This window comes from Macaca nemestrina, chromosome 4, assembly GCF_043159975.1.
Source record: "Macaca nemestrina isolate mMacNem1 chromosome 4, mMacNem.hap1, whole genome shotgun sequence".
NCBI classification, from domain to species: domain Eukaryota; kingdom Metazoa; phylum Chordata; class Mammalia; order Primates; family Cercopithecidae; genus Macaca; species Macaca nemestrina.
Window position 1 is genome coordinate 113,883,086 of NC_092128.1, and position 12,241 is coordinate 113,895,326.

The 12,241-nt window shown below is 41.4% G+C and overlaps 1 protein-coding gene across 13 annotated transcripts in view; it reads left to right on the forward strand.

Moving 5' to 3' along the window:
• The window catches only part of LOC105494192 (HECT, C2 and WW domain containing E3 ubiquitin protein ligase 1), a 468,767-nt gene that overhangs the window by 292,408 nt on the left and 164,118 nt on the right, over nucleotides 1–12,241 (forward strand). For all 13 annotated transcript variants that reach the window (XM_011762396.3, XM_011762400.3, XM_024796674.2 and 10 more), the window contains one exon: nucleotides 2,039–2,114. In XM_011762396.3, the coding sequence (XP_011760698.2) occupies nucleotides 2,039–2,114 (76 nt within the window). The remainder of the gene's footprint in view (nucleotides 1–2,038; nucleotides 2,115–12,241) is intronic.

The following is a 12,241-nucleotide window of genomic DNA, read 5'->3' on the forward strand; positions in this document are numbered from 1 at the left end:
GGGAATTGCAATAGAGAAAGAGTAATTCATGCAGAGCCAACTGTGTGGGAGACCAGAGTTTTATTATTACTCAAATCCATCTCCCTGAGCATTCAGGAAACAGAGTTTTTAAGGATAACTTGGTGGGAAGGGGTGGGGTGGGGGTGGGGAGGTGGAAGCTAGTGAGCCAGGAATGCTGATTGGTCAGAGATGAAATCATAGGGAGTCGGAGCCGTCTTCTGGCAGTGAGTCAGTTCCTGGGTGGGGGCCACAAGATCAGACAAGCCAGTTTGTTGATCTTGGTGGTGCCAACTGATCCATCAAGTGCGGGGTCTGTGAAATAGCTCAAACACTGATCTCAGGAGCAGTTTAGGGAGGGCCAGAATCTTGTAGCCTCCAGCTGCATGACTCCTAAACCATAATTTCTAACCTTGTAGCTAATGTTAGTCCTACAAAGGCAATCTAGTCGCCTGGCAAGAAGGAGGTCTGCTTTGGGAAAGGACTATTACCATCTTTGTTTAAACTATAAACTATAAACTATAAACTACATTTCTCCTGAAGTTAGTTCAGCCTATGCCCAGGAATGAACAAGGACAGCTTGGAGGTTAGAAGCAAGATGGAATCAGTTAAGTTAGATCTCTTTCACGTCTCAGTCATAATTTTGCAAGGGCAGCTTTAAGACAAATGTAAGTTTCAAGTTTTCATAACATCTCAGGACCTATGAGAGTTTTGACTCACCAATCCTGGCCATGTTTTACTCTGATTCTTATCAAATGAGACTCTAATGGACAGATATGTGTCAAAGAGTTTGACAGTCTCTTATCTGGCCTGGTTCAGGCCTGGCCATTCCATATGTCACTCCATTGGTTGGCTCCCTCTGCTGAACAGCCCAGGATCCCTGAGATGAACATCACAGTTGGGCCTCAGGGCAATCATACCAAGATTTGTCCACAAGCTGCAGCCAAGCTCACAGGCTCACCAGGGGCACCTGCTTCAGTGTGAAAAGATGAATAATAATCCCTTTGTACTCCACCTGGCTGAAGTGTGAGCCCTGGGATGCCCAGTCATTACTCCTGGTCTCATATCAGGCAGGTTGATGTGAATATCCAGTCACAACCTATACAGCATCAAGAATACTAAGAGAAGAAAGAAAAAGACTGAACCCACGCAACCTACAAATAATGAGACTCTGAACAAGAGATTACAGATATTTTCATTTTTCTCTTCCTAGTACAGATTATCTTCTAAAAAATGGACACTGTGGATTTGCTTAATACCCAGAGTTTTAAAATTATTTTCTGCAAACATACAACACATGCAAAAGTAAATAGGAAGTACCTTCAAATACCCAAAATCATTTCTGAATAAAACCTTCCTAGAAGAGAATGGGAGCAAAAACTAGCTATTTTGATTAACCTATTACTAAATATTGAGCAATGATGAAAAACAAAACATTTTAGCAACATTGTTTTCAAATACCTACTAGACTCCAGATAATCCATATAGTAATTGTGTTCTGAAATTTCCCAGGAAGGCAACTGATTAATTAAGAGAGAGCTCAGAAGAGCTGCTTAATACCACATTCAGGCTCCTCCCCAGCAGTTTCCTGGAAATCCCTAAATAATAATAAGTGGAGATGCAGCAGTTCAACACTCTACTTTGCTAAATGGAAATACATTATAATTACAATAGTAAACATCTATTGACCTATCATTCTAGTGCCTTAGGCCCTGCTTTAATAAATACTTTTTGAAAATTTGAATGTGAAAAGACATTGTTTGCATAAGTAGTTACAAAGGGTCTTTTCTAGTACAGTAATTATGTTTGTTGATTTCCATTTTCCTGAAAAGTACCCATCACCCCCACTAGCAGATCCTCTACTACTGGGAAAAACATTAGCTTGCTAGAAGCTTGTCTTAATCAATAGTTACCCAGTGAAATCACTGTCTTCGTTGCCTGTAGCTGGTAAAATAACTGTGAATAAGCATGATTGTGTTGAAGTGTGAATATCCATTTCAGTGCTTGTTTTGCTTGTCTCCCATTTTCCTTCTTTTTACAGATTTTTAAAAGCATCGGCGCTGATGAGACTGTACAAGGACAAGGAAGTCGGAGGCTGATCAGCTTCTCTCTCTCAGGTATGTTTTGCTCACCTAGAGACTTTGTGGAGAGAATAAGAATGTCAACTGAGAACGAGGACACTCGCTTCCATTTGACTCTTACCTACAAGTCAGTCAACCTCTCTGTGCCTCAGTTTCTCAATCTGTAAAGCAAAAATGTTTTTTAAATCTGTTCAATTTCCCTTGACCACATAAGGATAATAGAGAGCTTAGGAAGTAATAGATGTGAAAGCATGTTGAGATGACGGGAAGAGAGGCTGCAGTTGTACCTTTCCCCCAGGGCCACACAGCAGTAGTTGAGCATATACTAGGGGAGGTAAGGAAAACCTGGGAAGAGACGCAGCTATTCAACTCTTTGTCTAAACAAAACCTCACATGGGGCACAACTGGCAAAACAGATAACTGAGCCACTCAAAAATGCACATTCATGGGAAAAAAATTGGTGGAATCCAATTAAGTCTGTTAACCAATAATATTTTCGTTTAATATTTAAGAGTAAGTTAACGTTTTAGTTTTCATGAAGGTACCATGGTTCTGTCTGTCATGTGTGTCTGCATGAAGAGAGTCCACCAACAGGCTTTGTGTGAGCAACAAGGCTGTTTATTTCACCTGGGTGCAGGTGGGCTGAGTCCTAAAAGAGAGTCAGCAAAGGGTGGTGGGATTATCATTAGTTCTTATAGGTTTGTGATAGGCGGTGGAGTTAGGAGCAATATTTCATGGGCAGGGGGTGGATCTCACAAAGTACATTCTCTTTTTTTTTTTTTTTTTTGAGACAAAGTCTAGCTCTCTCGCCCAGGCTGGAGTGCAGTGGCCCGATCTTGGCTCATTGCAAGCTTCACCTCCCAGGTTCACACCGTTCTCCTGCCTCAGCCTCCTGAGTAGCTGGGACTACAGGCGCCCGCCACCACGCCTGGCTAAATTTTTTTGTATTTTTAGTAGAGACGGGGTTTCGCTGTGTTAGCCAGGATGCTCTTGATCTCCTGACCTCGTGATCCGCTGGCCTCAGCCTCCCAAAGTGCTAGGATTACAGGGGTGAGCTTCCGCGCCCAGCCTGCAAAGTACCTTCTTCAGGGCGGGGGAGTATCACAAAGTACGTTATTGCAAGGACGGGGAGGGAGTATTGTCATAAGGTCAATTGATCAGCTAGGGTGGGGCAGGAACAGATCACAATGCTGGAATGTCATCTTTTGTGGTTCTTCAGTTGCTTCAGGCCATCTGGATGTATACCTGAAGGTCACAGGGGATATGATGGCTTAGCTTGGGCTCAGATGCCTGACACCATCATATGTTAATAATGGGACAAACTGGGCAAAGGGTATGTGGGAAATCTTTGTATTATCTTTGGAACTCTTCTGTAAACCCAGAATTATTTAAAAATTAAAAGTTCAGGGCTGGGCATGGTGGGCGTGGTAATCCCAGCACTTTGGGAGGCCAAGGTGAGCGGATCACCTGAGGTCAGAAGTTTGAGACCAGCCTGGCCAACTTGGCAAAACCTCATCTCTGCTAAAAATACAAAACTTAGCCAGGCATGGTGGCGGGCTCCTGTAGTCCCAGCTACTTGGGAGGCTGAGGCAGGAGAAACACTTGAACGTGGGAAGTGGAGGTTGCATTGAGCTGAGATTGCACCACTGTACTCCAGCCTGAGCAACAGAGTGAGACCCCATCTCAAAAATAAATAAATAAATAATAAATAAATAAATAAATAAATGTTTAAAAGGAAAACTGAGCTGTTCTGGCTAACATGAGATATACAAAGCTCAGGGCCTCACACACTCAATCCCACCCTAAACAGTCTTTAAGGGGACACAGCAGCATAAAGCCTGAGGATTCTGTTGAGCAACAGTTGGAAAACTACTACCTTAGCTTTTCAAATCAACAGATGTTGCAGGCCTTGAATGCCAGGGGTCACAGACATGAAGTGCATGTGCCTCCTTGGGAGCTACACTGTTAACTGGGCTTTCAAGTCTAAGTGAGCCCAGTAAAGCAAATATGTTTTGATCCATTGACAGTGTTAGCATGTGTATAGCTATGCTGAAGAAAAAAAAAAAAGAAGAAAAAACTTGTAACCACCCAATGCGTTTACCTTGCCCACTGCCTAGACAGAGCCGATTTATCAAGAGAGGGGAATTGCAATAGAGAAAGAGTAATTCACACAAAATCGGCTGTGCAAGAGACCAGAGTTTTAGTATCACTCAAATCAGTCTCCCCAAGAATTTGGGCATCAGAATTTTTAAGGATAGTTTGGTTGAGTAGGGGCCAGTGAGTCAGGAGTGCCGATGGGTTGGGTTGAAGATGAAATCCTAAGGAGTTGAAGCTGTCCTCCTGTGCTGAGTCAGTTCCTGGGTGGGGGCCACAAGATCAGATGAGCCAGTTTAGCCACCTGGGTGGTGCCCGCTGATCCATCAAGTACAGGGTCTGCAAAATATCTCAAGCACTAATCTTAGGTTTTACAATAGTGACATTACCTCCAGGAGCAATTTGGGAGTAGTCAGAATCTTGTAGCCTCCAGCTGCATGACTCCTAAATCATAATTTATAATCTTTTGACTAATTTGTTAGTCCTACAAATGCAGTCTAGTCTCCAGGCGAGAAGGGGGTTTGTTTCAGGAAAGGTCTGCTATTGTTTTTGTTTCAAAGGTAAACCATAAACTAAGTTCCTCCCAAAGTTAATTGGGCCTGTGCCCAGGAATGAACAAAAATAGCTTATAGGTTAGACACAAGGTGGAGTTGGTTAGGTCAGATTTCTTTCACTGTCTCAGTTATAATTTTGCAATGGTGGTTTCAGCTCACTAATTTTTATTTCTAAGGCAAAAGCTAGCAACTCCTATTGAAATGCTTAAGAAATAACAATTATTAGAACCAACCTTCAAAAACAGTAAAAACAAGGAATGCTGCACAACTATGTGCCAGAAACCAAGAGGAATTATCACTAACCAAAGCTCCAGTGAAGTCCAAGTCGTGAAGCCCAAGAGGAATGCCATGCACAGTGAGCAGGGCAGGGCTGTGGAGGGGACAGTCTCTATTCCTTCATCTCTGCTTTGCCTCTGCCATGAGGACATGGGCTCACAGACCTACCAGAGGAGGAAGCCCCGCCACCACCACCCCAACTTGGTTCACAAAGCTACTTTATAAGGTGATCAGGGTTGGTTCATCTCCTGCAGTCCCCAAACACATCACTTTTCCTACATTTATTCCAAGACAACAATTCCCGGCAAAGGAAAGTGACTAGGGATATAAAGTTAGTAGCTAGCAGAGCAAGCTTGGAATGGTCATGGATATATAATGCTTAATAGTTGGCTGTGTATATGTGTGTTGCGTTCACTATGTCTGCCTAGGACAAAAAGCAAATACTGCTGAAACTATCAAAATAAATTCCATGCGGCCAGGCATGGTGGTTCATACCTATAATCCCAGCACTTTGGGAGGCCAAGGCAGAAGGATTGCTTGAGCCCAGTAGTTTGAGACCACCTGCGTAATATAACAAGATCCCATCTCTACAAAAAGTTAAAAAAGCCAGCCATGGTGGCATGTACCTATAGTCCCAGCTACTCAGGAGGCTGGGGCAGGAGGATCACTTGAGCCCAGGAGTTAGAGGCTGCAGTGAGCTCTAATTGTGCCACTGTACTCCAGGCTGGGTGACAAAGCAAGACCCTGCTTCAAAAGACTAAAATAAAAATAAATTCCATGCCTCAAAAAAAAAAAAAGACAAAACAGAAAGATCAACAAAGCCCACAAAATATCAAAAATTTGCTCCATGCTGGTCAGCTCTGAGTATAAGAGCAGAGCTGAGGATTCCAGCAACAACCAGTTGGACAACCAAACTCACTAAAGATGGACAAATGCCAGGACTACATGACATGCTCATAGGTAAACAATAGAAATTTTTACTTGAACAATGTGTGGAGAAAATACTCTACCCTATTAAAAAGTTGAAGACTATAATACTCAAGAGAAAAAGAAACTATTCTATTGACAGATACCTACTAAAGAAAACTAAAATATTTATCACTCATCTGCTTGTACCCTCAACAAAATAGAGGGAAGTACAGAGCATATTAACTAAGAGATCAAAGATGAGAAAAGATGATAAGGGAGTTTTTTAAAGCTTGCAAAAATAGAAACTTAGAAAGTCAAGTGTATTTGCTTTCTCTTGCTGCTATAACAAATTGCCACCAACTTAGTGGCTTAAACAACACAAATGTACTATTACTGTTCTACAGGTCAGAAGTCCAGAATGAATGTTAAGGGACTAAAATCAAGCTGTCAGCCAGGCTGCTTCCTTCTGGGGGCTCTGGTGCAAATCCATCCCTTGCCTCTTTCAGCTTCTAGGGGCTGCCAGCATTCTTTGGTTCATGGCTACATTGCTCCAATCTCTGCTTCTCTCATCACATTGCCGTCTCCTCACTTTGCTCTTCCTGCCTCCATCTGACAAGGACTCTGTGATTACATTGCACCCTCCTGGACAGTCCAAGATAAATCTCTCTACTGCAAGATCCTTAACTTAATCACTCTGCAGAGTCCCTTTTACCATATAAGGTAACATATTCATAGGCTCCAAGGATTAGGATGTGAACATCTTTGTGGGGTCTACCACAGTCAATAAGAGATTTAAAATAAACTCTAAAAAGTACAATCACAGAATTAAAAGCCTGCAAAAGCAGTACAGAGCACAAGCACCACTACAGAAAGGGAATCAGTGATATGACAGTCTCTTGAGAGTCTCTCCCAGAAGGCATCAATGAAGGGCAAAGCCCAAAATGGATGAGGGAAAAAATATGAATGGCACATACAAAGCCAACACATAATCAATGTTTTTGATGAAGAAATCAGAACAAACTGAACAGAAACAGTAATAGAAGAAAACTTGCTTAAGTTGAAGATAATTTTGAGTATTTAAATTAAAGAAGACCATCAGGTGCTCAGAAAAAGAAATGTATATGAAGAGACCAACACCTAGACAAATCTCATTTAAAAAGATTTTTTTTTTTTCAAATATAGCCACAGTAGACATCTGGGCTGAAAATGCATGATACGTACAAAAGAACAATCCTCATGCTAATCTCAGACTTGTCTTCTGAGATGCCAAAATAAAGAAGCAAAGCCTACCAAGTGATAAGGACAGGAGACAGGGAAATACAGGATAGAAGAGGGCAGTTCCCCAGCAAAGGCCCCACGCTCAATCCTGGAAACCCACGGCCCTAAATGGGAACAGGCATTCATGTTTTCACACCCAAATGTTGCCTTTTGGCCCGCCATGCCCCTCTTTCTTGTACCCATATAAGCCCCATATCCCAGGCTCCACAAGCAGATGAACAGAAGAGCAGAGCAACAGAAGAGTGGCACGGCAGAGAAGGAGAGAAGAGAAGGAGCATCCGAATGTTGAGAGGAGTTCAGCTGGGGAAGGTCGAAGAGGAGATCAGCTGAGGGACAGCCAAACTCCAGGGGAAGATCATCTTCCCACTCCATCCTCTTTCTAGCTCCCCATTCATCCTGCTGAGAGCTGCCTCCACCAATCACTAAAACCCCTGCATTCACCATCCTTTGAGTTGGTGTGTGATCTGATTCTTCCTGGACGCCAGATAAGGATCCAGATACCAAAAGGGCAATGAGTTGGTTAACACTTAAGCCACCCGCAGACAGCAGAGCTAAAGGAGCACTGTAACGTACCCATTGGGGCTTCAGGAGTCACAGACACCCTCCCCTAGATGCTACCTCAGGGCCGGAGCCCAAAAGCACTCACCCCAGCTCCTGCACCTGCCTGTCTGCATGTTCCCTCTCCCGTAAGGGGTTTGAGCATAGGAGCCACACCCCTGTTGCATGTCCTGTGCGGGGGAGGTGGGGTGAGGGAACTCTCCCATTTCACAAGTTCTAAGGGGAGAATTTTTTTACCCAAGATTTCCATGTCCACCAGATTTTCATTTATGTGGGAGGGCAAGAGGAACACCCTCAGGTTTATAAGGGCTCAAAGACTCCACCCTTACACCTCACTTCAAAATAATATGTGAGCATGTACTCCAGCATACGGAGATAAAATCCAAGAAAACTTGAGAATTGGAGACATTGCAATATAAAAAGACTGATTTTCTTTTTAGGGTTTGAAAGGAGAAATAACCAGAAAGTAGATGATGGAATTGCCATCTTAGAAAGCTCCAAAAGTACAATGAACATATCAAAGCAAGATTGCTCATGCAAATGCTTTAATTGTCAAGTCTTTTTATATTTCCTGTTTTTACCACTTCCTGGAGGTAACACATTTTCTAGGTAAATATTATCACTTTAATTTTCAATGAAGTACACTTTTAGCATTCTAACTGAAAAAATCAGAAATGCAAACAAAGATTTATTTACAAATATATTGGAGACAACTTAAATATTCAAAATTAGGGCTTGGTTAAATAAATTACCATAGAGTCAATTTATTAAATACTGTATACCCTTAAGAATTGTGTATACAAAATGTTCTAAAAGGCATAGGAACATCCTTATGATGTTGTTGGTGTGGGAAATAATTTTTCCTCTAGTTTTCTTAAGTTCTTGGCTGAGGACCCCCTGTAACAGAAGATAGATTAATAAGAGAAAAACAAACAAGTTATTAACATGTATATCTTATGTATACATAGGAGATACCCAGGGAAAATGAGTAAATCTCAAAGATATGGTTTAGAATTTCAGCTTATATAATGTCTTCAACAAAGAATGGTTCAATTTTTAGTGAAGTGACAGGGCAAAGGAAAAGGACTTTGAGTCTTCAAGGGCAGCAAGTTCTGGGAAGGCTATGGTATGGTAGATAGATGCTGTTTAGTACAGTTTATTATGCAGATTCATCTGGTGCTGTCTCCTGGTTGGTACTGGTCTGAAGTCATCTCTGGTGATCAACCTTTGATCCCCCTGGTAGAAAGCGGAAGAGGGACACCTTTGTAAATTTATGCCCTGCTTTTGGGAAAATAGCAAGAGGGCAAAGAGCTTTTCTTTTATCTACTTCTTCTCAGTTGTCTTCAGCTCTAAATAATCCTTATACCAAAGTCACAGATTTTGGGATGTTGTTTCCCGGGCTCTCACATATAATGGGGTGATATATTCTGGTGTCTTACACATATAATGCAAGTCAAAAGAAAAATCTTGGATGCAATAATGAATATGCAATATGTTCTCAACCGTGCAAAGAAAAATACTAGGAGGAAATAAGGTTTGGCAAAGGTTGCCACTGGTGGGGAGGGGGTACTTACTTGAAATAAATAATTATTTCCATTAGTTATTTGAAATAACTTTAAAATCCTATTTTTTATTCTAGATTTTTAAGTATTGTAATAAATGTACATATGTTTATCACCAGAACCAAAAAATACAGGCAAAAATGAGAGGAAATTAACTATTCTCCTTTAACGTAGCATTTACTTTTGGAAAATTCTAGAACTCTACATGCTCTTATGGACATTTCTCCCAACAGTCTCACAGTGGAAAACATTAAGACCTGAAAGAGTTAAATTGGTTTACTCAAAGTTACAAAGTTCAATAGTGAGTGTTCCCAAATGACTAGCAGTCCAGTGCCTTTAAAATTATACCTCCTATTGCAGCAGTTTTCAAATACTTTTATTCCATGAAACGTATATCTCATTGAGTATTCAGACTGAACTTAAATACGTAAGTCTTTATAAAGGAAAGTGTAAACATTTGCTGAAGGACAGGAAAGAAGACCTGTACAAATGAAGAAACATGTGCCCTTGAGTGGAAGTCTGTGTTTTCTAAAGCTACTAATTATCCCAAAGCTAATGTATAAATTCATTGCAGTTCTAATAAAAATCTAAGTGTTTTGAAAGGAGTTATTAAAATTTAATAAGATTCATCTGGAACAATAAATGGCTGAGTGATAAAGAAAGGTGTTTTCTTTTTTAAAAAAATAAGAACAATAAGAGTGACTTAATTTAGCAGCTATCAAACATTTGATAAAAACATGTTGGTGCAGATATGGACAAGTTGTTTGATAGAACAGAACAAAGTGTATCGAAAAAGACTCATTTATAGTTGAGAATTTAACCAATGCCAAAGTTGACATTTTTATAAAAAGACAATATAACAGATTGATTAAAAGCACAGACTTTGGGCTGGGCACGGTGGCTCACACCTGTAATCCCAGCACTTTGGGAGTCCAAGGTGGAGCACCCTAGGTCAAGAGTTCAAGACCAGCTGGCCAACATGATGCAACCCTATTCCTACTAAAAATACAAAAAATTAGCCAAGGGTGGTGGCGAGCAACTGTACTCCCAGCTACTCAGTGGGTTGAGGCGGGAGAATTGCTTGAACCCAGGAGGCAGAGGTTGCAGTGAGCCAAGATTACACCATTGCACTCCAGCCTGGGCTACAAGAGTGAAACTCCGTCTCAAAACAAACAGACAAACAAAAGCACAGACTTCGGAATCAAAGAGGCAGGTTCAAATCTTATCTCTGATGTCGACCAGCCCTGACAATCTGTAAGCCTTCATTTTCTCTTCCTTGTATTAAGGATATAATCTCTACCTTGTGGAGTTTGTGGTCAGGATTAAATCAGAAAATGTATTTTAAGTGCTTAGAATGGTTCCCAGAATTTAGTAGATAGCAAATAAACGGTAGGTGGTGGTGGAGGCAATGGTAGTCACTATTTTATGATGAATTTTATATATATAGTAACATATATATATGTAACACATATATGTATATATGTAACACATATATACATATATATGTATATGTCTTTCACACTCTAATAAGTCAGGGTCTCCAAGACCACCCCTAGGTTCAACAATTTGCTAGGAGGACTCACGAGACTCAGCATCTAGTTATACTCTTGGTATGACTTATTACAGTGAAAGGATACTTAGCAAAATCAGCTAAGGGTAAAGGTGCTTAGGGCAAAGTCTAGAGGAACCCAGGAACAAGTTTCCAATGGGCCTCTCCCGGTGGAGTTACACAGACATGCTTCATTCCCCCAGGATGAACTGTGACAACATGTGGAAATGCTATCTACCAGGGAAGCTTCTTAGAGACAAGAGACAGGGTTTCTACTCAGTGAGGTGTTGGGGGACAGTGGGGGCGGTGCTGGTCATGTGTGCATCTTCTGCTTAGCCCACACCAAACTTCCAGCCTCCCAGAAGGAAAGCAGTGTTCACCATAAGCCACATCATTTACACAAACACTTAAGGCACAGTGAGCCACTCTTACCAGTTCTGGGAAGGTAGGAGCCCTCTTGAAATCCAAGTTTCTAGACATTAGCCAAGAGCCAACCAAATAAACAGTTGAGTAGTGTCAGGCTGCTATGTTAACTTCTGTCTACACATATTCCTGCAGATGTGGCCTGGGTTTTGCAAATTTCTGTGATGCTTGTACTTCTTGCCTTCTTTCTTTCATTGGCAAGTGTGGGGGTGAAAGTGACTCCACTGTGGATGTGAATCCACTGTGTTGACTTCTGATCACCCCCAGTCCTGTGAATGCCTCCTCTTCCTACTTTATCCACTGTCTCTAGTGTAAGAACATGTCAACCTTGACGTTATGGCAGAAACAACAGGCTGTGATGCAGGCAGCATTCCTGCCTGTTCTGGAGGGCTGCCTTTCATTGTCTTGCACAGAGCAGTGGCTTATTTACCCCTTCCCTATGGTACATAAGCCCTGGATCTGGCGAGTAACAGTGCAGAGATCTACCAGTCTCCTGCAGCCCAAGACCATGCTTGTCTGTGAGTTCCCTGATAAAACTCCTTTTACCGACAAACTGGATTTGTCTGCCTCGTTCTTTGGTTTCTCAACTCCTTTGGCATTTGGGGGCCATTTTGACTATATGGCCCTTTCACAGAGCAGTAATATATTATCATGCCAGAGAGTAGGAATAATTTTATTAAGCAGATAACCTTGGATCAACTCAAAATAACTTTTAAATAAATGCATATGAAAACATCTGTGCTTTTTCATCAGTAACAAATTATTGAAACCCCTCACAACTTATACCTTGACTGGGAATCCCTGATCCTGTGTATCTTTACCTCCATTTGTTACACTTGTGTATAAATGTAAATAATTTTGTTTGAAAAATACTTCAACAATAGAAAAAGCTTTAAAAATTACATTCCTTGGCTGGGCGCGGTGGCTCACACCTGTAATCCCAGCACTTTGGGAGGCTGA